The sequence below is a fragment of the Chamaea fasciata genome, unplaced genomic scaffold, assembly GCF_029207755.1.
Source record: "Chamaea fasciata isolate MVZ Bird 193981 ecotype frontalis unplaced genomic scaffold, bChaFas1.0.hap1 SCAF_2, whole genome shotgun sequence".
NCBI classification, from domain to species: Eukaryota; Metazoa; Chordata; class Aves; order Passeriformes; family Sylviidae; genus Chamaea; species Chamaea fasciata.
Genome location: NW_027094087.1, coordinates 48,241,268 through 48,266,394, shown reverse-complemented (window position 1 = coordinate 48,266,394; position 25,127 = coordinate 48,241,268). Strand labels below are relative to the sequence as shown.

At 40.9% G+C, this 25,127-nt stretch overlaps 3 protein-coding genes across 10 annotated transcripts in view; 1 reads left to right on the top strand and 2 right to left on the bottom strand.

The window, feature by feature from the left end:
* Positions 1-2,438, bottom strand: part of BRCA2 (BRCA2 DNA repair associated) — a 34,572-nt gene extending 32,134 nt beyond the window's left edge. The window contains exons 1-3 of the mRNA XM_066175970.1: positions 2,423-2,438; positions 1,431-1,534; positions 552-803 (exon numbers count right to left, since the gene is read on the bottom strand). Coding sequence (XP_066032067.1) covers positions 552-803; positions 1,431-1,509 — 331 coding nt within the window. The 5' untranslated portion in view covers positions 1,510-1,534; positions 2,423-2,438. The remainder of the gene's footprint in view (positions 1-551; positions 804-1,430; positions 1,535-2,422) is intronic.
* Positions 2,439-4,478: 2,040 nt separating this feature from the next.
* Positions 4,479-6,504, top strand: ZAR1L (zygote arrest 1 like). The gene is made up of 4 exons (XM_066175983.1): positions 4,479-5,081; positions 5,484-5,576; positions 5,721-5,795; positions 6,183-6,504. The coding sequence occupies exons 1-4, from the start codon at positions 4,494-4,496 to the stop codon at positions 6,324-6,326; spliced, it is 900 nt and encodes a 299-aa protein (XP_066032080.1). The 5' UTR covers positions 4,479-4,493; the 3' UTR covers positions 6,327-6,504.
* Positions 6,505-7,176: 672 nt separating this feature from the next.
* The window catches only part of FRY (FRY microtubule binding protein), a 177,553-nt gene continuing 159,602 nt past the window's right edge, over positions 7,177-25,127 (bottom strand). For 6 of the 8 annotated variants that reach the window (XM_066175979.1, XM_066175971.1, XM_066175972.1 and 3 more), the window contains exons 56-62: positions 21,909-22,058; positions 20,864-20,962; positions 20,339-20,422; positions 14,417-14,434; positions 10,734-10,844; positions 9,192-9,385; positions 7,177-8,638 (exon numbers count right to left, since the gene is read on the bottom strand). In XM_066175979.1, the coding sequence (XP_066032076.1) occupies positions 8,380-8,638; positions 9,192-9,385; positions 10,734-10,844; positions 14,417-14,434; positions 20,339-20,422; positions 20,864-20,962; positions 21,909-22,058 (915 nt within the window). In that variant the 3' untranslated portion in view covers positions 7,177-8,379. The remainder of the gene's footprint in view (positions 8,639-9,191; positions 9,386-10,733; positions 10,845-14,416; positions 14,435-20,338; positions 20,423-20,863; positions 20,963-21,908; positions 22,059-25,127) is intronic. The other 2 variants (XM_066175974.1, XM_066175975.1) reach the window with 1 other exon arrangement.

Below are 25,127 nucleotides of genomic sequence, written 5' to 3'. Positions count from 1 at the left end.
TGATGTGCTTGGGATTTGGAAATAATATATGAGAAATACCTCACAAAATTCCTTTTTTTTTTTTCCAAACGGCAAAACCTAATTTTTTCTATAACTTACAACCTTAGTAACTCAAAGAGATGGTGCTTCCAAAACTTTCCAAGAATAGTTAAGGACTGCCCTACAGATTGCCTCACACTTCATTGTGATAAGGATGATTCTCTCCCTTGAAAAGCTTCAAAACTTTTGCATAAAACATAAATGAGATTACTAAAAAAATGCACTCTGATTTGCAGTCAACAGGTTTTACTAATAAGTTCATATCCCCTCATAGTAACAGTATTTAGGATGTTTGGACCACAACAGTATCTTCTATACATGCAATTTTGCTTATATATTACCAGTTTATCTCAAGCTGAATTCACTATTAAGATTAATTCTGCATTTTTATAGATGATTTTCAGAAGACTTCTAAAATAAGCTTTTTAGGCACACAATTCCTGCAGTAGCATTATCTATTATACTAATGATCAGCAGCAGCAACAAAAGGTTCAAAAAAGAAAGTTACTCACTTGCTCCTATTTTTTTCTGATCTGGCTCTTTTTCAGGAGAAGAACAAGGTGGCAATGTTGCATTTTGTTCTTTAAAGAGCAGTGGGGTTGATGCCAGCTGACTGCATGTAGAGGGTTTTGTCTTTGGAGTTTTAAAGGCTGGTTGATCAAGCCAGCCAGAGGGCCCATCAACCTCTCCCAACGACTTGGGCTCATATGGGGGTGCTTCTGCACTGAGTTCTTCAAACCAGTTAAGACTGATAGGCCCTAAATCTAGGAAGGAAAACATATAGAAAACCACATGAAAAGGAAAAAAAAGGTTCCTCCATGGAGGATGTGAAAATACACCAGGCATTTAAATGCTAACAGCAAAACACATTGCTCCTTCCACCGCCATACTTCCGGTTTGTTTGTTTCTAGATGGCTTTGAACTCTGATAACCACAAAATATAAAGAGATGTCCACCCAAATTCTCAGGCCATTAATAAAATAACCAGGACTAGAAAAGTATCCAGTTTGTTTAAAATTACAAGTATGCTCTGGATTTTAGAGCCTCTCTTGTTTCGGTGAGACTGGCAAGTTAAACAGGTTCCTTTTAAAATTACTAACTACCACAGGTACCTTTAACAAAAGACTAAGCCTGGTCTGCATGTGGCTATGGATACAGGTGACAACTCTAAATAAGCAAGTACAAAAAATAACCTAGCATACATTATTGAAAAAACTACAAATAAGAATTTGAAGAAATCTAGGTTATTAGGAAATACAGGTTAGGGGCAAGAACAGCAGCTAACAACTTGCATAAAGCTTTCCTGTGGAACATACAGCAAATGCGTGTATAAAGTATTGGTGCCCAGAAAGCAATCCTAGTAAGGATTATTTACTTTAGATAAACTGTACCTGATTCACTGCAGTGTGCCTTAAATATTTCAAAGAAAGTTGGTCTTTCCACAGGTTTGCAAGCCATTTTCTTATCCATTACATTACTGGAACAGCTGAAAAGCCTGAGAAGAAATAAGAAAACACTTTCATACACTGCTGTTTGAATGTCTTAGGCCTGCTTTCCTGCATTTTGTGGTGTGCCACAGCCCAGCTTGTTTAGCTTTGACTGTGATGAGAGGATTCAAACACCACAATGCTGAACACGGTGGGAAAACAACAGACAAGAGCATAGGGAATTATACCTGAGATAATGAAAACACTCAGCAAAAATACAGGAGAAAACCAAGATGGAATGGGCAGAACACTTCTGAGGCCTTTTAAACACAAATCAAAACCCCACACTCATTACATCGTGTTAGGACGGAGTATGTACTATCACATACATACTCGTACAACCATCACAACTTACACGTCAAGAATTTGATTCAAAGTTGCTTTCAAGTGGAGCAGACACGGCCAGTTTCACAGTTTTATTAAAAAACATGTATAAATAACCCCATAGTGAGACTTCACCTTTTAACAGGTTTATGCCTTCCACGGTAAAAGCCGCTGCCCACACGATGGCCGTGTTACACACGCTGCCTTACCAAAACCATGGGAAAAACGGGCGCTTTAAAACAGGGTAAGGGCTGCACTGAGACAGAACACCGAGGAACTTAGCACTGCCTCAGAAGTACATTTTTACAAGCTCGATTTGACCAGTCCGCCCTGCTTTCCCTGAGGGGAAGCTCCTCCCGGGCAATGACCAGGCACGGAGCGCGGCCTGCGCAGCCCCGCCGGGTCACCGCGGGGTCTCCGGGCACCGGCCCAAACCGCCCTTCCCGCACCCGGTGACCGCAGACCCCCGGCGGGCTGTGAGGACAGGGAGATGGAGAGGGAGGGACCCCCGAGGGGCGGCAGTGACACCCCCAGGGCACGGCGCAGGGCCGAGCCACACGCGGGGCCGTTACCTGCCGGCGGCGCCTCGGGCGGGGCGGCGGCCGCAGCATCGCCACACGCCGGGGAGGGGGCGGGCAGGGAAGGCGGCGGGGGATGAGGGGGCAGCGCAGACTCCAAGCCCGGCCGCCCCGTTCCAAGCTTGGCGCCAACGCAGCCCCGCGCCTGCGCAGCCGGAGCATGGGCCGCTCCCGCCCTCCGCCGCAGCCACCTCCCGGCAAGGAGGCGGCGAGCCCGCCCCGCCTCGGCCTGCCCTGCGCGGGGCTCGGCGTGGTGCCCGCCGTAAGGGCTGTGTCCCCGTGGCTGACTCCGCGCAGTGCAGAAAGCGAGCGTGTCCTGAGCCGGGATGGCCGCCAGCAGCTACACTCACGCGTGCAGAGGCGAGGGCATGAAGTTCCACATCCACGGCTGACAGGGCCCGCGTTGATGGGCAGCGACCTCCCGGGGAAAGGCTCCGGAAGGCTCCCGGCGGCAGGACCCTGGGCTAGTGCCACGGCCTGTGCAAGCCCCAGCCTCTGCTTCTCAGGTGCTTCAAGGTTTTGCAGGCCTTGACACATGAAATGGTTGTTGACGTTCCAATAAAGAGAATGTTACTATCCTCCGCATACATGTCCACTCCCGCCTTGTCTCTTGATTAAATTCTTGGCTTTGGAGATGGAAAAATTTCCAGATGGGTGGAACACTCTCTCTCCACCACCAACTTTGAGTTTACCATCTTCATTTTAGTGGGATGTTCATCTGTACTTGTGCCGTAAAGGGCTTTCTTCCTACCTCTCCACACCAGTCCTTATGTTGCACAGTCTTATCACATCATTTGCTTAGTCATCTGTCACTTTCATCAGTTTCTTGTACAATAATTTTCCATATCCCTCATCTTTTCAAGAAACTTTAACTTCTAACCCTACAGTGTTTTTGGGAGCTGCAATAACTTTCTTCCCAAAGCGTTCTAGAGGAACTCAAACTGTTGGTTTAAATGATGGCATGTAGTTTCCAATTTGATTTCCATCCCCATTCCTAAAGCACATAAAAAACTTACTCTTTTTGCAGCCACGCTGCAGTCATTAAGTTTTAACTTGGCCATCTCGATATCCTGTTTTGCTCTGAGCTGACACCGACAGTGCTTTGAAAACCCAAGCACAATGTGAAGCCTTGAGACATGCTTCTTTTAATTATCATGAATGTGTTTCCTGAATCTTAACCTCTTTTTGCCCTGTAAAAATGCTGTTTCTTGCTGATTTATCTCAGACACTTGAAAGTGTCAGATACACTGTGAACGTTTAAAGACACCATCCCTATCAGGTCTTCTCTAGCCTCTCTCTTGCTGGCCCATTGAATTTTATAAAGCAACACATTTATAAAGATGATGAGGAGTCATGCAAAGAAAGGATTTCACATCACAGCAGTTCCAAGGATTTCAAGGGTTCTCCAGTCTCTAAAGGCTTACATATACAGCTTGGATGATTTAACTATATTACCTTAAAATTGAACTGAATTGATGTAACTGTGGAAGAAGGACTATTAGTCTAATATGCAGATGCTTTTATGACTTGCTTGTATTACTAACACTTATTTCATTATACAGGTATTAAGGCACTGCTTTCCCTTACTTCAGTTTGTATACACAAGTATATTCCCTCTTTTCCTAAAGCAGTTGATAGAAAAACCTCCAGGTAAATAATCCCCAAGTAATGGAACAATAGGGACACTCTGACCTTTTAATACTAGTAAAGACTTCTTTTCTAGATGTTATTGCCTGAATTCTTTGCTCAGCTCTCCGGGGGACACCCAGTTTACATGGACTTTGCTAAGTTTCCCAAACCCCCTTTTCCTTCTTTAAAGACCATGAGCAGAAAGATGCGAGCAAGCAGGCTTCTCCTCGCAGGCCGTGGTTCTCCCCGCTGTGGCTGAATGACATCTCTTCATCAGTAGAGTCCGGCAGAGCAGGCAGGCTGGCCGGCCTTCCCTTGCCATCAGCCCCCCACAGCTGGCCCCACTTTCCCCATCAATTAGCAACCATTAGCTCCCCAGGTAAGATAAAAGCAGGGCAGGGGCACAAGTAGGGCCGACCCTTCAGCGGTGATAATCATGGACAGCTTTGTCTGTTCCCCCTTCAGCACGTACCAGACCGTGAGGAGCAGCCCCGCGCTCGGCCGCGGCGGCTGGGACGCTGCGGCCAAGCAGCCCAGCTGGAAGCAGAGCAAGAGCGGCGGCATCAACCCCTTCCTCGGGGGGCCCTTCACGCCGCTGCCCTCCGACTGCCTGGACAGCTACCGGCGGGCGCAGCTCCAGGCGCTGCTGTCGCAGGTGGGCCCCGCGCTGGCGCCGCGGCCGCGCCGGGCCAGCACGAAGGAGGCGGCGGTGCAGGTGTCCCTGCGGACCGACGCGGCCGTGCAGTGCTCGCTGGGGCCGCGCACGCTGCCGCCCGCCCGCGCCTTCAGCCCCGCCGCCCTGCGCGCCCCCGGGCGCCTCGCCCTCTACTCACCCGGGCCCGACCGCCGCCTCTTCGCGCTGCCCGACGCCGCGCCGCTCCCGGAGACGGCAGCGCCCGCCGAGGAGACCCCGGCGGCGGACGGCGGCGACGGGCAGCAGGAGGGCCCGGCGGGCCCTCCCCAGGAGCCCGTGGGGACGCGGCGGGAGGAGACCGCGGCCCCCAGGCAGAGAGCTGCCTTCCAGGTACGCCGGGATGGGGCGGGGGGCGAAACCTCAAGCAGGGCGGCCAGAAATCGCCTCATGAGCAGCACGGTGCTCCCTCTCCTGCCCCGGGCTGGCTCTGTTTCACCTAGAGCAGAAGAGCCTCCAGCCTGTGAAAACCCACACGTGCAGATCAAAGCAGAGCAGAATGGTTTGGGTTGGAAAGGACCTTAAAGATCATCCAGTTGCAGCCATGGGCAGGGATGCCACCCCCTAGCCCATATTGCTCGGAGCCCCATTCAGTACGGCTGCAAGTATTTCCATTTGGCCTCCTGGGCAGCCTTTTTCAGTGTCTCACCCATCCTTTGGGGGGTAGTAGTGAGGGAGCTGGACTGGGTGTTCTTGGGATGCTGGAGGATGCTCAGTGAACTCTTGTCTCTGCAGTTCTTGGAGCAGAAGTATGGCTATTTCCACTGCAAAGACTGCAAGACCAGATGGGAGAGTGCTTACGTGTGGTGCATTTCCGGAAGCAACAAGGTAGTTAACAAGTAGTTTCTCCTGTGACTTGTAAGAATGGTATAAAATCTCTGACAAATGAGATGTTTTGGCACAAATTTAGGTACCTGTGCAGAACACCTTGAATAAGTCTCTGTACTAACAGAACTTGCCTTTTTTTTTCAGGTGTACTTCAAGCAGCTCTGTCGCAAATGCCAAAAGAGCTTCAATCCCTATCGAGTGGAAGCAATCCAGTGCCAGGTAAGTTGACTGTACTTCATTAAGACCGTCAGATGTTATCACATGCACTAATACTACTGTTGAATTTGATATTGACTTTATCTGGAAGAAAACTTGATTCCATCAAAATACTAGGAAATGTTAGTGGTTAGGAAATGTGTCTTTGGTTAGGCCTCCCTCCTCCCATGGATGGCTTACATAAACTGTTTTCATACAGCATTATGGCTTGCTACATGTATGGTAGCGTTTTGTGCTTCTAGGTGAGAAAGCTCTTACACCTTAAATCCACAAGAGCTCTTAAGTATATCAGCCCCAATGTGTCGTGTGATTAAGGAAAACCAAATGTTAGTCTAACATGAGCTGCCTCTTCTTTGACCTACTACTACTAACGTGTCTTTGTTTCTTAAGATCTGTTCCAAGACTCGTTGTTCTTGCCCTCAAAGGAAGAGACATATTGATCTGAAGAGACCTCATCGCCAAGAACTCTGTGGCCGCTGCAGAGGCAAAAGGCTGTCCTGTGATAGCACTTACAGCTTCAAATACATTGTCTGATCCATGTGCCCTCTTCTGTTTTGTGCTTTGCACTTTGTCTATTGCAGTGTTTTGACTTAAGGCTTTTGACCTGGCATTGGATAATGGATGAAGACTTCGGTATTATTGTAAAATATAGTAACTTTAAGTACGTGATTTCACTGTATGTATACTGTAAATAAAGTTAAATAAAACCTTGCACTAGTTTGATACCCCTTAGTTTCATCTTCCTTGGATGAAAGAGGAAAGTCTATCTGTGAGGAAGCAACTTATTTGATTTCCTAAAGATAGTAGACTTTGTTTTGAAGTTTTCAGGGACTGCTAAGATTCAAGCTATACTAGCAAGTTTTTCCTTCAGTCATTCAAACTGAACTATAGTAGAAGATGCAAATATTCTGGAGCATAAAGTCTGGTGTAAATGCAAATGTGTCTTCCCCCTGCCTCTCTGAAATGTATATATATAAAACCACAGCTGCTTGGTAATCAAAGACTATCTGCCAGAAGACAACTCTGGCTGTAAAATAGGAGGGAAAAGGGTGTAAGCTGCCCATGTTAGAAATGAGGACGGGAAAAACCTTTTCAATGGCAGTATTTGTGACAATGTAAAAAAATACTCCTTAGGGGAGAAGGAAGTTGGAAGGTTTTTCACAGTTGGTGGAAGACCAATGAAACTATTTTTGCTGTTGTAGTCTTCCATGCTGAGGTGCAAGGATTTTTTTTGTTAGTCTGTATTAACATTTCTCACTAATTTCTATGAATGGTTTCAGCATAAACCAGGAGACAAGTATCTTTTGGGAGTGTGCTGATCATGGATACCGTGTGCAACAGTACTGATTCAGACAAGAACACAATTTTCTCAACAAGCACGTGCTGTGTTGTGACTATATATGACTTTTATGCTTTAGTTAAATGGATGTACTAATCCAAATTTCAAAGTTACTTCACAAAAACGGTTAAGTGTATTTACAGGGTGAATAAGTTACATAGTTGTCAGAATAAAAGTGTCTCAGATGTGCAACAGATTTACATGCATACATTTAACACTGGACAGCAGTTAAATGTAAGAAAAAAACATAGTTATGACTTATATACATTACAAATAAAATAAGACATTTCTTTGAAGAAACTTAACATGAGAACTTGCATTTCACGTTAATATTTTTACTTTTTATACTCAAAATTTATATTAAATAAAAATATGCATGCTTAACAGTTCAAAAGATTTGACTCTGTGATGGGACTTTCTCCTACAAAATGGCAAGTTAAATTAGATCAACCATCCTTTAATAGTATAAATATATTCATAAAAGCAAACCTCTAGTAAAAAGCATCCAAGGTCCTTAATAAAAAAAAAAAAAAAATCTACCACGACCTTTCATGATCCTTGGGGGGCCTAAGAACAGACCTCTGCAATATGATCCAGTACCTTCAGAGACAGTAGCCTAGTAACATTATGAAATGTACTTCATAGCAGCTCATTGTTTTAAGATACAGTAATCATATTCAAATTACAGTGTACATTAAATTATAGTCTGTTTACAGTTTGTTTCATATACACAGGCTCTCAGCTTTTGACCAACAAGTTTGTGAGATTCCGTGGCCAGCTTCATTCTGCCCATCTTTCACTCAACTAAATAAGAAAAAAAAAAAAAAAAAAGGAAAAAATGTACAAGGTTTGTTTTTTTTAACAAAAAAATACTATTTTGTGAAGGAAACATTGCACTTTTGCCAACCGAAAATTAATTTGCTATAAAGGAAGTATTGTTCAGTGTAGTAGGCTTTGGTATGCAACAGAAGTCACTTCTTCAGTAGTGAGTTGCAGTTGCTCAGTGAAATGCTAACTGGGTTTTGTGCAACACAGAACAAAGGATGCTGTCCCAGGTTCTCTATGCTACCTCTGTCCTTACAGTATTGCTACGTGTTTGAAGTTCAGCCCATCGCTTTTTAGAGGAAATCCTAAATGTAACAAGAGTGAGTACAGTTTGACCAAACCTTTGTAAGGCTGAGAAGACATCGAGCCACCTCACTCCCACAGGGCAGCACTCCCAGCTTGAAAGGGGGCCCAAGGGTCCTGTCAGAGACTTGTGCCGGAAACGCTGGAGTCTGGAAGAAAAGTATTGATGACCCGGTAGCTCTGAGCTCTGCGAATCATGTCACGGATCTCTATGTTTAGTTCCATTAGTTTGGTGCAGATTTCAGTCAGGCTCTGGTTGGAGCCCACCAGTGCATAGGTGCCCGTCTGACCCAGGGTTTGGTGGCGGAAGTAAATATTCAGTAGTGTCTGGACTTCATCGTCAGAGCTGCTTCCGAAGATATCATTGGGCCACAAAATCCTGCCATGAAACAGGAAAAGAACAGGCATTTAATTATGGGTTCATTAGCAGAGACAGAAGCTATGTGACAGAGATCTCTAAAAGAAGAATGGACTTGCACTTGCTTATAAGCCTAAAGCAACTCATTGTTTTACACCACTCATTTGTTACTCATATTCTGGTATCAGGCACTGAACACACATAAAAGTGTAATTTCCTTTATCTTAAAAAAAAGCTTAAGAAAGCTCATTCAAATAGGTGTAAGTGAAACTGGGCTGAATGTTAGCTCAGGCCAATGACATGCACCTGTAAGGAATTAACTCAATAAAAAGATTCTTAAGAGCCTCACAGGACTTGTGATCTACAGAATTAGCATCTTAATTGTTGCAAGCATATGTTTGACAGTTATTTGTGGCACACATCTCCAAAAGTCACTATCAATGCCCCCAGGTACTGTGTTGAAACAATTAATTAATTATGCTGATCCTGTGTACTGCGTTTCATTAGGAAGATAATAAATGCATACTTTTCTAATAAAATGAAAGTCTAATATGAACCACGTAGCAAAACTTGCCTGCATTCTCTTATTTGTCTGACGGCTTTAACAAGTTCATTGTTTTTCAAACACTCCAGCATGGACTGAATAGCTGCTTCAGTAGAGTTGAATGTGGGCTCAGATTCTGCTGTCAGAGGCTCAGCTGCGATTGCAGCAGTAGCATCCTTCAGATTTTTCTTCAGCTCACTCAGTTCTCTTGACATATTTAACAGCTGTTCCAAGGAGAAAAATGAGAGATGGGTATTTTCATTCTCCATAAGCCCCACATCAAGCAGGTACTTCAAGTTTATCCTTACTACTACATTGGATGTGCACATCATGAAAAAGACCCCAATTTAATACAAGGACATCTCTTGATCTCTGTACAATACAGAGAAAAAGCAAACTACAGTTTCTTTTTTTTACCTTTGTGCATCCTTTGATATTATGCTGTAGTTTTGGCTTGCTAAAATGCAGGAGGATAATCTAAACAAGCTTTTATTTTTCACCCTTGCTACTGTCTTCACATCGTAGTAGAAGAGCTGAAGAAAACATGTACTTCTAGCAAGATGTTGATATTAATTTAAAAAACACATGCAGTATTTGACATGATTAACAGATGGACAGGAATTGTATAACCCTTTCTCAGGCTGAAAAGTTAATATGGCACGAGATTCATAAAGAATTAGTAAGTTAATAATTTCCAAGGATATACTTTTTCGTGCTCCTACATGCTAAAAATAACCAGTCATATGAACTAACAATGGAATTTCCTTCAAGTAAAAGCTTATGGCTTCAGCAAAATATGCAAATGTCACGGTGAAATAGCTATTCTTTGTACAATTGTTTCTCAGTTCCACAGGCTGCATTATTTACAACAATTTAACAAAGTCATAACTGTGAAATACACTTAGACAGATCAATTACAAGGAACACAAAGTATTTCTAAAAGGTAGACTGCTCTAGTAGTACTAGATGCCTATTGTTCTGTCTTCTCTTAAAAGTGAACAGCCCAGTCACATTGTGAGCCAGCCTTCACAGCATACAATTCATTGTATCCTTAAGATACAATAAATATTCAAACTCTGTTTACTCCAACAGCACATCTGATAAAACAATTTCCATTTATAGGCCATCTCTAAACTACTAGAATATGACATAAAATACATGTAATAGCTTCAAATTTTATTTTACAAGGCAGAGTACAACAACAACTTCTCCTCAATACTTTAAAATAGATACATTTTTCTCCTTACCAGGAGAAAAATACACATGGAATGGTAAGTTAAATCTTTCCTTAAATGATAATCATTCAGCTTAAAGCAGTCACCTCAAAGATGTTTCAAAGTATTACATATTTTAAGCAAATGCCATGTCAAAAATATTTAAAGAAAAAGGCTTGTAAACATTACAGAATTAAAAATACAGGACATTAAGGTATTTAGTTGATTATGTATGACTGCAGATTAATAGTCAGGGTGAAATAGTGTGATCCTTGTTGTTAAGTCCATAGAAAGAAAAAATAAGAACATGAAAAAAAAGTGGAATTTTCAGTATAGGAGTTGGTAGTTTGTTACATACCTCTGGCATGGAACTCACTTCGTGCACTTGTCCAATAAGTTTACAGTAGGACTGAAAAAGCAACAGCAGCTGGAAGTGCAGTTTATATAATCTCTGACAGAGTTCCAATTGCTAAGGAAAGATTTGTAAGAAAATAAATAATTAATAATGATTAGTGAGTTTAGATAATTTTTGATAACTAACAAAACACATTGAGATAGTTTGTTCTCAAAAACATTATTTTACTGAAGTATGATCATATACTATTTCAAAAAATAAGTAATGATTTTTCTTCTGTAGCTAAGTCATATATGACATTGAAAATAGAATTATGATGACTAGCTCTCACATAGCACATGTCAGCATCAGCCTCAAAACATTCTGTTTTGGGGTAGCCTCACTGTCTCCAGTTTGCAGCTGGAAAGAAAGTCGAGGCAGAATATGGGGGAAGTGACTTTCCTGCAGAGAACATGAAACTCCTGAATTTCGGATATGGTTGAAGACCTCTTCTAAGGGATGGAAATCTAAGAGACAAGCTGTGAAACAGTTGTCCAAGATGGTCCAAGTTCCTGCCTGCTCCTCTGAGGAGAGAGAAACAGAGGTGATAAATCTGTCTAGGAGCAAGGAGGAGGAAATGCCAGCCCTGGAACTTAAACCACTGCCCATGTATTTTCCACCATCATAAAGAAACTATACAACAGATGGATGGAGTTTCATCTGTAAGAGGGTATTTGGCTTCTATGAAGTATTCTCACAGATTAAGTAGATACTGTGCGATGAATGTTCACTTGTTTCTTCCAGTGTGAAGTGCAGCATGACATAAAAGATGTCAGACACATTGAAATAATGGGTGATGGGCATGGCTGCCAGAGAGATTAGGTTAATATGCCTATGGTTCCTGGTATTCTTGTGTCTAACAGGAGGGGAATCTCGTAGTTCCACAGCTGGATCATGATGAAGAAGGGAGGAACATTTAATCTTTGGCTAATTATATAAAAAGTAAAATACCTGCAAGTACAAGTCTTGACCTTGTATTGACCCTTTGGCAGGAAAGCCTTATAGACTTCCAACCGTATTTGATTTGCCTACTGTGACAGACACCATGACCAAGGGTGGGTTCAGTGATATTTCCACCTGTTTGGAGGAGCTGAAGCTGAGTTTCATGCCAAAACTGTCAGAAAAGAAGAAGTTATTCATGTTTGCTTCTTAAAAGCACTTCATACATACTTAGTTACCAGCATGTGCTGCAGCTCTTTGCTGAATTTGGGACTGTGCAAATGTCAACACAAACACTAACAGAAAATACATTATAAATGTTAATTTGACTGAGGAGTTTTATTTACATAGGGTTTAACATTTAAGTGCCAAATTTTTTATTAATAAGCCAAAATTAACACCACAGTTTAGCATTCCAGTTCTCAATTTCTGTACCAGTCTCACAAGGCTGAGGGGCTAAGGTTGAAAGCAAATTTCATCTTTGTTCATCAGAGCGAGGTGGACATCAACTACCCATCTGGGAACGACAGCCCAGGGCAGTGCCAAAATTAGGCAGAGTTAGTCTCCTTCTAAAGGGGGTTTATGGAGGAAAGTGGGAGCAGAAGGATAGTGCCAAGGCAGCAAGTGTCAGCCTAGCAGGGTTTGTCCTGCTGAAGGCCTGGCAAATAGGGCTGCTCACACCTCAGCACCACCACAGCAGCAGAGCTCAGCACTGTAAATTTGCCCAGTCTGAGCTCTGTGCCATTCTGGATCTGATATCTGCATCATTTATGTCTAATGTCTGTTACTGGTGGGCAGCACTGGAGTGCTCCTGTCCCAAGTGGAAAGGAGAAATTTCAGCAAGGAGGAGTCCTTCAGCAAGTTTGGAGATGACACAGAAGGATGGGATGCCATCCAGAAGGACATGGACGAACTTGAGAAGTGGGCCCTTTGAGAACCTAATGACGTTCAACAAGCCCAAGTGCAAGGGGCTGCACCTGCGCTGGGGTAATCCCAGACATGAGCACAGACTGGGAGAGGAACTCACTGAGAGCAGCCCTCTGGAGTTCTCATGGATGAAGAGCTGAACATGAGCCAGCAGTGTGTGCTCACAGCCCAGAAGACAAACCACATCCTGGGCAGCATCAGGAGCACCTCTCCTGTAAAGACATGCTTGAGAGGGTTTAGCCTGGAGAAGAGAAGGCTCCAGGAAGATCTCATAATAACATTTCAGTACTTAAAGGGGCATATAAAAAACATGGAGAGCAACTTTTTACAAAGGCAGATCATGGCAGGACAAGGGGCAATAGCTTTAAACAAAAAGAGGAGAGATTTACATGAGATGTTAGAAAGAATTTCTTTACATGGAGGGTAGTGAGGCACTGGAACAGGCTGTCTAGAGAAGTTGTGGATGCCCTACCCCTGTAAGTGTTCAAGACCAGGTTGGATGAGGTTTTCAGCAACCTGGTGTAGTGGAAGGTGTCCCTGCCTATGGCAACGGGATTGGAACTATATGATCTTTAAGGTGCCTTCCAACTCAAACCATTCTATGATGCTACCAAACTGGATATGATAGCAAAGACCCACAAATGCAGAAAGAAGGCCCAGCATATCTGTGGTGGGGAGCAGATCTGCTAGGGCAGAACTGACTTGTGGACAAGGACAAAGCCTATCAGAACAAAGAGGTAGGGCACGAGGAACACTGCCAGTGAAATAAACCTGCCCAGGGGCTGTTCTCTGTAACCAAGGGGACAGATTTGTGGATGTATGGCTAACCATTCTCTTCCCAAAATAAATTCTGACTGTTTAGATACAGCCTCCTGGAGATGTCTCTGGCTTCTGTCTTCTCTCAAATCATGCTCAGGCATGTCAGGGTCTGGCTGGTGGCCCAGCCAGATAAGGTGCTGACCGCTCACGTGAGTGAGTGCCAGCCCAGGGACATTTGCTTCCTCCCTGTTGTTCAGCTCGCAAGTAGGGACACAGCCTGAGGTTCCCCAGCAGGGATCAACTTCACTCTATTCAAATTTTGGAGACCTGGCAACACTACATTGCAGTTACATACACATATAGTTGGAGCTGTCAGGGAGTTAATGATTAATTGAAAACAAGCATAACATCATTAAAAAAAAAAAACCTCATGATAGCTTGGCATGTAACACTGGATTTTTTTTGTCCTTGGAGAACAATAATTCAGTTTCACCCTTCTGGCTGCTAACCTGAATGAAAACAAAGTAAGGTGAAACTAATGATTCTAGTTTGACTCAGTATTTAGTTACTGTATCAAGCAACTCAATTTTTGTTTTTTCTGAGTTAAGTATTAGAAACCAATAGTAGTGCAACTGTTTATCAACATATACATAAAACCCATTTAAAACATAACTGCCAACTATTGTAGTTTTTCACTAGGATAAATGGAAAACTATTAATTTTAAAATAACAAGAAATGTTTCCTGCCCCAGCATATTACATCCATTCAAAAGCTTGATTTGCAAAAATGTATGTAAATGACCATTTGAAACAGCATATGAGTGTCAAAATTTTGGCACAGTATTTTTTGATTTCACAAAACACACCTTAGTAAATTATTTTAGTCACTGCATTTAGAACCATGTATTGAATAGGAAAATTATAATAAAAAAAAGAAAACATACTCAGAAGTAAAACAGTAGAATTGGGGTGTATTAGCCCATCCACAGATGGACAAAAAATATGAAAGAACTTCAACTTACTGCAAGAGATTCCATTTGCTACACAGCAAGCATGGCACAGGAGAAAAGGAAAGGAAAGAAAGTATAGTGTCAGTGTAATGCATGCAATAGGAAGCACAGCCCATCTGTAATAGCATAACTTGTCAGCAGTATTAGCAATGCTTGCCTCAACCTGATAATTGGTTGGAATATCACACTCAACATGCACGGCATTCTTAATAAAATCAAGCTTTTATTCTAATGGTAAATTCCAGTCTAAATATCCTGAGTTAGATCTTCAGATTTATTAGTTTAGATTTATCCCACCCAGTAGCTCAAGAACTTACAATGAAATGGAGTAAGAAAACTCTTGAAATAATACTTTTATTTAAATTTGGTTTCTTTCTTATTAAAAAGAGCTCATTTTGCGAAGTACTAAAAAAATTAGGAAGGATTTTCAAGTGATGAACAAAACCGAACTTCGCTATTTCTAAATATTTTCTTGTTTAAAAATACTTCTCTTTTTGCCGAATAGATTTAATGAAATTGGCAGGATAAGTTTTATGGCTGCTGGGCTTATTACTTGGCACATTACAATGGAAACATTTTGCATATAACTTTCGAATTATGACTATCATAAAGAAAAAAAAAGCATGGAAAATGCCAGTTTTGTTTAACTACGTGGCAATACCACATGTTGAGACAGCCTTGTATCCCTTCCTCTCGCCAGTAATGATTCACTGGTTTCTAATTCTGAAGCTATTAAAATGTCAGTATAAGTCCTTTTGCAAAAATAATAAAAATTCTAATTGATTTGCATTAGCATTTCAAAGATTAGGGGACTAAGTACACTCTTCAAAACATAAGTGTTCCTCTTTTCTTTGCCAAGAGCTAACATTTGCACTCTGTGTTCACTTAATGCAGCTTTTTTTTTATTTTATAAATATTACAATCTCATTATATTTTACATGAAGAGAGTCATCATGTAAATGCTGTAAGTAACAAACACAACCACATCTGCCCATTTATAGACTGATGTGAGTGCATATGCACCCAGTGTTAACAAGCATATGGAATTCTTATTAAAATTATTTACCTTACCATGAATACAAAGGCAGAAAATACAGAAATGTGAAATAATATTAACTTTGATGAACCTAACAGAGTATTTCATTCTGTTTTCTTTACATTTGCCTTACAATTAAAATATATATATGAAAAGTGTTGCCCCAAACCCTGCACTACTTTTCTGTAAAACCATGGCAAACTAAGCTTTACGCTCTTTTGGTGTTTAATTTTTTTCCTTTAACATTGCTTGAATAGTTTCTTTTTCTATTTAGTACTCTTCATAAAAACCCTTTACATCTTGGCTTCCATGCAGTTCACATAAATTAAGCTTTATAAAGCTAAATACAAGCTAAGAGGAGGACAAGAGCAGACAGATCACCGTGTCCAGTAAACTCACAGGTGTGCTGTCTTGTGTTTTTCAAATCTTGTTGTCTCTCTTAAGCTACTCTGAAGTTTAGCATGCTACCAAGTGTTACTTTGACTTTCAAAAATACTGGAATCCATATATAATTTCTAATTTGCCATGGAATTTACTTTAAAGAAGGGGGGGAAGAGGGAGGCGGAAGCAGCAAATAAGTGAATTCCATGGTCTTTTCTGCCAGAAAACACTGTCTCCTCTGTACTGCTTCCAAAACAAGGGCAAGCCAAAAAAACAGGGTGAGGAAGGGGTTTTACATTACATGAAAAACCCTTCTTCACTGGAAGAGAATATACTGGATACAAAATTTCCCATAGCTACTGATGCTCAGCTCCACATTGCTCTCCAATATCATGATTGTAACTTCCTCTCTCTTTCAACATAAAATGAAAGATTCCTTGGAAGTTGAAAAGAGATTAATTACTGGCTTCAGTGATATTTCTTTTATTCTGTAGCAGCAAGGGCTCAGGTAGAATGATCATAGCCTTCACACTTTTCAATTTCTGGTTTAATTCTTAGAGTAAGGGAAGTGTTTTAAATTCCTTGACAGACACTACACAATCAGTGGTTTTGACAGCTGACACTACAAATGTTTAGAGTACTTGGATCATTTACACAATTTTTTAAGCAGCCAGTAAACGCAGCATCTAAGAAGGACACACTCCCTAGCAGCAACACGTTGATTTAGTTTTTTATTCCTAGAATTACTGTTTTGTACTGTTAGCAGACCAGGAAGACAGCAAGGCACTAATTTTCAGATCTCAGATTTTCTTGCTTTTTTAAGGAATCATTTTTACGTACTGAAAAGAGATGACAGTTTTAAAATTACTTCAGTCTTCAGTCATGTACTGGCACAGGAGCATAACAAAATAACCACTGCATGCAAGGGTTTATTAAATGCAAGTGCATTTTACTAAGGTATTCTATTTCCCTTAACATGTAAGCAGACAGAACCTTTTCCCATGATCTAGGAAGCTGAGTATATACACAAACTTGTATATACACCAGAGAAAGAGAGAAGAGCACATGCTGTGCATTCTTGAATATCCACTGGACTTGAAGGATAGTAGAAACTATTCTGTGTGTGGAAATCTACACACAGCTGTGTTCCTCCTTTAGAAAAGCTGCCTACCTGGGCCAGTTTTACCTCATTGTCTAGCCATGGATCTGTCAAACAACAGTCAGATAATTGACTATTAAGAATTTCTAGCTTAACAGTGGTCTGACTGTGCCTTGAGCTTTACTGTATCTCAACTCAGCTCCAGATGACTGTGGTTCCAATGGGTACTCCTCCAGCCTTATTGGTGGCCTAGAGCGATTGGACCTTTAGCCACAGGGAAACTCAGAGCAGCAGGTATATTCTGATTTCTGGGGGTAAATTTTTATGGGGTGCAGCATGTTTTAAATATCCATTAACAGTCTGAGTTTGCAAAGCCCACACCCATTACCTTGTGGTGAAGAAGGTTTGAGAAAGGCATATACTGACTTTGGACTTACAGAGTAAACTGAATGTCTCACTGGGAAATAAATACTTATTTGAATTAGCAGCATTATTTGACAAGAAAAAGAGGATCTTCCAAATACAGTTTTTCCAGAAGAGCAAAGAAACAAACCAACCCAGTCTTGGACTGGATTTAACAAAACTCCTTTCTTAATAAGGCTGAAGAATGTACTGATATCTGTACTCATCTAAGACTAAGACCTGGACAGACAACACAATGGCACGTGCAGTTATCTTTTGTCTATAAATTGACTCCTATGTCACTGAGATTCTGTTGCTTGAAGTAGCATCAAAGCTTAGAAATCACACGCATCCAAATCATGTAATCTGTTGCAATAATAAGGCAGGGGAAAGACATTCTGGGACATGAAGCTTTTACCCGATTTCAGAGAAGTTGCTAGCTCTAGCAGCTGACCTAAACAACTTCTATTTCAAGCTTCTTTAATGTCAGAATAAGCAATTTTTGCCTTTGCCCATTTTCAGTAACAGTGACAATCGTCAACAAATCATGTGCAATTATTTTGAAATAAGATCTGATGAGAGAAACTGTCCCAAATTAGTTACCAGCATCAGAAGGCATTTGTGATGCAACCACTCGTGACAATGCTGAATTTGTCTCACATCGGTCTCATCTGTAAAGGGGTCTGTTTTCCCCTCAAGCTTTTTACCAGGTGGAGAGTTTAACAATCTAAGATTTCTGCCTTCTGTAGAGCAAGCTGTTGCTTTTTCTTCCTTACAATTAATTCTGAACCTTTTCCAGGAGGAGCCTGGTTTTGTGCTTGGCTGAACAATTTTTTTTACGACAGCAGTTTTCAGCAGGATTTCGGGCCCTAGACTAAACCTCAATGAGTTTAGGAGTTTGGGCAGGTTCCCTTGTGACTATCACTGTAAGACAGATTCTTTTCTCCCTACAATTATTAGATTCATTAGTCTTTTATGTTGAGGGAGAAGTGGAGAGGAAAGATAAGAAAACAAAACTCCAGTCTAGGAGTAATTCTTCCTTGTCCCTTCCTAATTGCATTTCCTCAGTTTCCCTGGCCTCTTCCTCCCATTACACTTTCATTGAATAAACAGATTGTTCCTTTGGGAAAAGCTGCTTCTATTGAGGTGAATGAGTAGGGGAAGAAAAGAAATATGCCTGTTTGTCCTGTCAACTTCCAAGGAATAATGGATTTTGGCCTGAATGAATAAAGCTGGGGAAAAACCAGGGACTCCTGAAGGAATGAGAAACCCTTCTTTTCAGTCTGATAAGGAGTATAAATGCCAGCCCTGGCTTCACAAAACACACATTTAATTCCAAAACAGAGAACACCTAATTATAAAAACCCACACAGTTGGAACATGACATTTACTGACTTTTAGATGTGTTTAGGCCAGCTATATGAGCTGAGTTATTCCTTCTCCTTAGCATTACCTTTTTTACTTTTTCAAAAAAGAAACAATGCAGTTGATCAGCAAGATGTGTAATTCTCCATCCCATTCTATGCATTTCCAAAAAAGAGATGAAGAGGCTAAATTAAGCTGTCTTACAGCAAGGTATGTAACACTGCAGTCTGAAGTCACTGTGTAGGGAGTTTGTGCATCAGAGGGAACGGAATGCCCATGCGCATCCCAGCAGTGCCACTTGATGCAGTGGTATGTATTCCAGGTCTCCTTTTTTAGACTTGAGAATAGCTCATTTGTAACTTCCTTGCACACCATCACAATTACAGAAGAGACAGCATATTATTTAAATGCCCTGCAAAGTACCTAACTTTTGCTGGTGCCAGTGCTAGGTGGGGGAAGATTGAACAATTTTCCCACCGCCTGTGATTGCAGCCAGAGGATTTATTAGAAAATCAGATTTGCTAATAAGGTCAAGGAAGCCAAAATGCAGGGGTGGCAAGGATTTGGGATTCTTGGAAAATGGCATAAAAAACCAAAAATCAAGGGAGTTCAAAGACAAGAAGACAAATACGTAGAGACGGGAAACAGAGGTTAGGATAAAGACAGAAGAAAATGAAGTGACTTGAAGGAGAAGACAGACAAACTGAAACCAATATAAGAATAAAAAAAAATATTTGAAAAAAATGGTTACAACAGGCAAGTCTGTGTTCTGAATATGTCACAATTCTCTTTTATAAGTTAAAATACATAGGAAGAGGAAATGTCACTTTTTTCTATATGCTGTTTGCTTGCTTCCCAATTTTGGCTAATTCTGTCCAGCCCCCTCTTTTTCCCATCCTTCCACTGTCTGTCTTCCAAAAGGAAAAAGCCCAACAAAATAACATTCCTTAACTCATTATACATCACCAAGATATCATCTGTTGCCTATACTTAGTACATCAAATAACATATACTTAGTATATCAAATAACAGTATTAACTGCTGATGGTATTAGTGTCTGAAAATACGATTCCTTAACTGGAATCAAGAAACGCAAACAAATAAATATACATGTACATGTGTGTATGAGCTTTTTGTTAAAAATTGATTAGGAGATATTTTGCCTTAGCTCTAAATATTTGCCTACAGCATAAATAATTTTGCTGGCCATTTTACAGTCACTGTTTTGTAACTGCTGATCTAAGCATATTTCAACCAGGCAATTTTTGCTGTTTGGCAGAGGGAGACTGTAACAGACAAAGATAAAATGGGAGTAACATGGAAGGAGAGTACAGCAGGACTGATTTTCAGAGACACTGTGGAAAACTGCTGCTGCAACGTCTTTCTGAACGGGAGAGCACAGGGTTAGGGTCAGCTCTGCTTCTTTTCCGTAGTAGGACAGCAGAAGTACCTCCTGTGAATACTTCCCATTTCCAGTGGCCAGGACTCAGGCAACAATAATAGCTTCAGGCCTGAAGTGTGAAAACTGGATTATGCCCAAGCCCAGCAGAGAATCAAGGAGGAAGTAGAGCAGGCTCTCATGGGTTCAAGAACTAGATGTATCACACATATGTCACCTTGTGGGAGAGAAATAATACTGGCCATTCATTACCTTCTCTTCAGAGTCCCCTGGCTGGCAGGTAATAACTCCATCTCGTGAGCCCCCAGCAAACGTTGCTTTGCAGTTTGCAAGCCACTGTTTTCAGAAAGAAATTAAAGAAAATATGACTAAGATCTATGGTTTGATTCAAAGAAAGATAAGCAGTATTTTAGTTTCACAGCACATAAGGTAAATAAAAATTTGGAATTGCATTTTTTATTACTATGGACTTTGACAATTTGATTTGACTGTAATTTAAAAAGTGTAGTCTTGATTTCTATTAGTATTTCAATTGCATGAATTAAGAAAATTAATGAATAAATAGGAGAGAGACCAGGGATATTAAAGATACCATTGTTTCTAATATTAAGGGATACAATAGCTACTTTTTAGTTCACATGTCCAGGAAGAAACATTCAATGAATCCAGTATCTGAAACATGTTTTTCTACTGAATGTTAAACAGATCTGAGTGGATGTACAGTTTCCTGACATAGCCTAAGTATACAGACAAGACCAAGAGCATTATTCAGCATACCGAGAGTGTTGCCTCTTTCCTGTTGTTGTATGTGTCCAGGTACTCCTGCAGCTCTAGAACACTGAACTTCAGCTTTTCAAGAAGGCCACAAGAGAGCAGCTGGAGAAATGAAATCAAAGGGTCTGTAAATGTCACTATAAAAGAATGCAAATATTGGTACACAGTATAGGAAAGGGCATCCTGTTCCAATACTTAACACTCTTTCAGTGAAGAAACTTTTCCTGATATCTAACCTGAACCTCCTCTGGCACAACCTGATGCTGTTCCCTCTTGTCCTGTCGCTGGTTGCCAGGGAGAAAAGGCCACCTGCCACCCTGGCTACACCCTCCTTTCAGGCAGTTGTAGAGAGCAATAAGGTCTCTCCGGAGGCTCCTTTTCTCCAGGCTAAACACCCCCAGCTCCCTCAGCCATTCCTCACAGGACTTGTGCTCCAGACCCTTCACCAGCTCTGTTTCCCTTCTCTGGACACACTCCAGCACCTCAATGTCCTTCCTGTAGTGAGTGGCCCAGAACTGAGCACAGAATTTGAGGTGTGGCCTCACCAGTGCCAAGTACAGGGTTAGGATCCCTGACACCACTGCTGATACAAGCCAGGATGCCAATGGCCACCTTGGCCACCTGGGCACAGGCTGACTCATCTTCAGCCAGCATCATCCAGCTCACATCACAGTTGACTCAAATGAAACCACTACACATATTACCATATTTCATGCCGAACTACGTAAAAAATAGTTGCTTCTTTTTCATTTGTGGAGCCAACTGGGTCCAGCAAGCATCTGTTTTATATTGGGGTTTGGCACACAGGTTCAACACATCGTAACTGTTCTGTGAGTCTATGATTTTATACTGCCCATCTGTCACTACTGACCTAACGAAATAATACAGAAAATGAATGGAAATATGCTTCTGAATAGGAGATAAAATATGTAAGATAGGAGGAGAATTCTTTTTTGACATATATGTTCAGGAGTTGCTCAGAAGTGAAACAGCCAGTAAAATAACACACTGTAATGAAGTACATGCCTTTTGAAAGGAATATACTCACTGTTTCTGCATCTACAAAGAGGGTGGGACATTCTGAACATGATGTTAACATCTGAGAAGACCTCACAAACTTGGAGCCTATTCCTCTCAAGTTGTCTCCCAAGTAACTAGCTGCATCACACGTCAGGAAGCAGAATCGTTTCTGAATATTCTGGAAAGCAAAATACAGTTTAGTACATTATTTACTCAAGTATGAGCTTCTTTCCTTTGTAAACAAATGGCATGGTTGTTTTTGTTTGTCTCCCTGAGGAGAACTGAATGTCTGCTCTAGGATAGTGAATAACAGTCATTATTCTGGAGACAGTGTACAGCTGGGCAGCTGTGAAACTAATTACAGAGTTCATCATAATCTCCTACTGAAATATATTCTTTCCTGTAAAGATGAATCAATCTTTACAAGCCTTTTAGCCACAGGCAGCTTTTTTCTCTTGTCTCTACAGGGTTAACAGAGTTGATCAGCACAATACTTTTTCTGCCCATTCCAGGCATTGTTTTGTTAATATTCCTGTCAACTGGCTAATTACATAATATAATGGACACACTTATGCCAAACAGCAGCACAGAAAAATCAGAAAAAACCTTTTGTTTTCCCCTGTGGGAAGAACCTTCTTACTAAAACTTTACTGCTGCTTGGGAAGATTCCAGAAACACTGCACTGCATCCAGGAATTATTCTTGTCAGCAGATTTTTATAATGTTTTGGGTCCTAAACCAGTCTAGTCTTCCAGAAACATTCTAGTGCTCTTCAGTGACTAATATATAAAGTGAAAAATGAATAAAAATAATATATTAAACTTGCACTAGCTGAAACAATGATCTTCATAAATACCCATCAGTTTTCACTGCCCAAATATATCACACTAAGGCCTAGTGCTCAGCAGTTGAGAGCAACATGAGAGTATTTTTAAAAATAAATATATGCAACATTTTTATATTATCCATTCCAAGTTACCAAAGATATTTCTCTGAGGAATGTAGGTTAGGACCTGTACCATAAGTATGCCTCACTGGAGAGAGGCACTTCCCAAATGCCGGTCTCGATGACAGACACAGAAGTAGCCTGTTACTGCTCCTGCACTGGTGCAGGGAAGTTAAGTACCTAAAATCAGGTAAGATGAACTCAGACTTTATTGATAATGCAAACTGTTGGATTGAATGATTTTCTTTAAATGCTAAATAGGCCCTCAAGCTGTACATAGGCTATACACTATCAATGATTTATAAAATGGTCAGACTTCCTGTACCAATCAATTTCATAACTACTTATTTGTGAAGCTCTCTCCCGACCATCTCAACTGCCCATCTGAGCACAGTTAGGACCAGGCAGACTGATCCTGGCTTTACTGTTTCCACCATCTTACTTCAACAAAGAAATAAAGTGCTACACACCTCACTCAGCACATGATACAGATTCTCTGCTGCACTGAGTCTGTTAGAGGCAAGGGGTTATCGCTCATTAGCAACAAACCAGGTAAACAATCAGTTTTAGAAGCCACTAGCAGAATCATCTGAATCATAGGGCTTGGTGACAACTGGAGATTTACTACTGTGATGTCTTCTGGAAAGAAAGATTCCGCCAAATCTTCATGCAACTGCTGCTGGTAACTCTCCCAACAAACCAGAGAGATCTAGATTTGAGCTTAACCAACAGAAAGGACCTAGCTGAGAACAAAGAAGTGGAAGGAAATTTAAAATGACAGACTGTGAAAGAGAATCCAAGAGACATTGGTTGAAAAGAACCTCTGGAGAACATCTGATGCAACCTTCAAGTGGGACTATTGCTAACCCCAGATTGTATCAGATGCGCTTTAAACTAACTGAGTGTAAAATCTCCAAGGTCAGAGCTTCCTCAAGGCTTTGGGTAACCTGTTTAGTTGCTGCAATGCCCTCCTGGGGAACAGCAATTGATTCTGCAGATCTGAAGAAGTGAAGGAGACAGATTACAGAAAAAGTAACAGATATTCTTCCTCTAATCCTTTCATTTTCAGATATCATAAAAGCAACAATCAATCTACAGCTAAGATGATAATGGCCTTGAAGAGTGTTTTAAATTATTAAGTGTGAAACAGTGAGAGACTGTACTTTGCTATCTATGTGTAATAAATATTTCACTACATATATTTATTTTGCGATTACATGGACTAACAGTTCTATAATAAATTATCCTCTCAGCTATGTCCTTCTGGGTGCAGACTACAGGGGCTGAAATCTATCAAGCAAGGTCTGAATGCAGTATATATTTTATGAAATGGGATTACTGTGAATAGTAATGCCAGCTGTCAGCATATTATGAACAAATATATACCTGCATATAGTCACTGTGCTTTGTGTCCATGTAAATAAAAAAAAAAATAATCTCAGAAAGTTTTCTTCTTAACCTCAGGTTTCCTCTCCCGGGAAGAGGACTTTACATAACAAAAGGGCTTGATTGTGGAGGGTACTTGCTAGACCTGAAATCTACTTGTCTTGCAGCTGTCTGGTTTGCTGAAAGATAGTTAATTTGATGGAATACAAAGAGGCAGAAGTAAAAATAATCCAGAGATCTCTGACCTCTGACTCATTTACAGGAAAAGTACTTAAATAATTTCAGGAATTTTAAACAAGTGTAGTATGTTGTGGGCAAACATCCAAGATACCATTAACTTGATACAGGACTGAAATGTACGTGCCCTGGAAAATGCACTTCTTTCACTTCACCAAGTATTTAGTTGACAAGCTACTCCAAACAAGGATTTTGTTTCACAGTCAAGTATTTTGGCAGTACTTTGCATTGCAAGCTTAGCACATCCACGACTTGTTTCTGAAATTTCCTGTTAATGAGGGTCAAAAGTCAAAGTTGGCAGATGAGTAATAGAGTTTAATAGTGCAAACAAAATACAATTCCAGACAAGTTGGGATCTTAGAAAAAAAAGAAGTGGAAATAATACTCTTATGTTTTAACATTGAAAAGAAGAACAAAGTTATTCTTATAAACTAAAAATAAGGCAGTGACTCCAGCTGAAAATTGTGACTTGTTGATATTATTAACGCCTTTTTCTCTCTCCTCCAATACCAACTGACAAAAATAAGTAGGATATCTTCTGAATATAGGGCATGCACAACAGCAAATGAAGTGTGTGCATACTAGGATTTGGAGTTAAACAGATACTTTGCAAGTAATGTTTAGGTCTTTCACGACACTGTATTATTTATTTAGTCTTCAGAAGTATGGCACCAGTTCC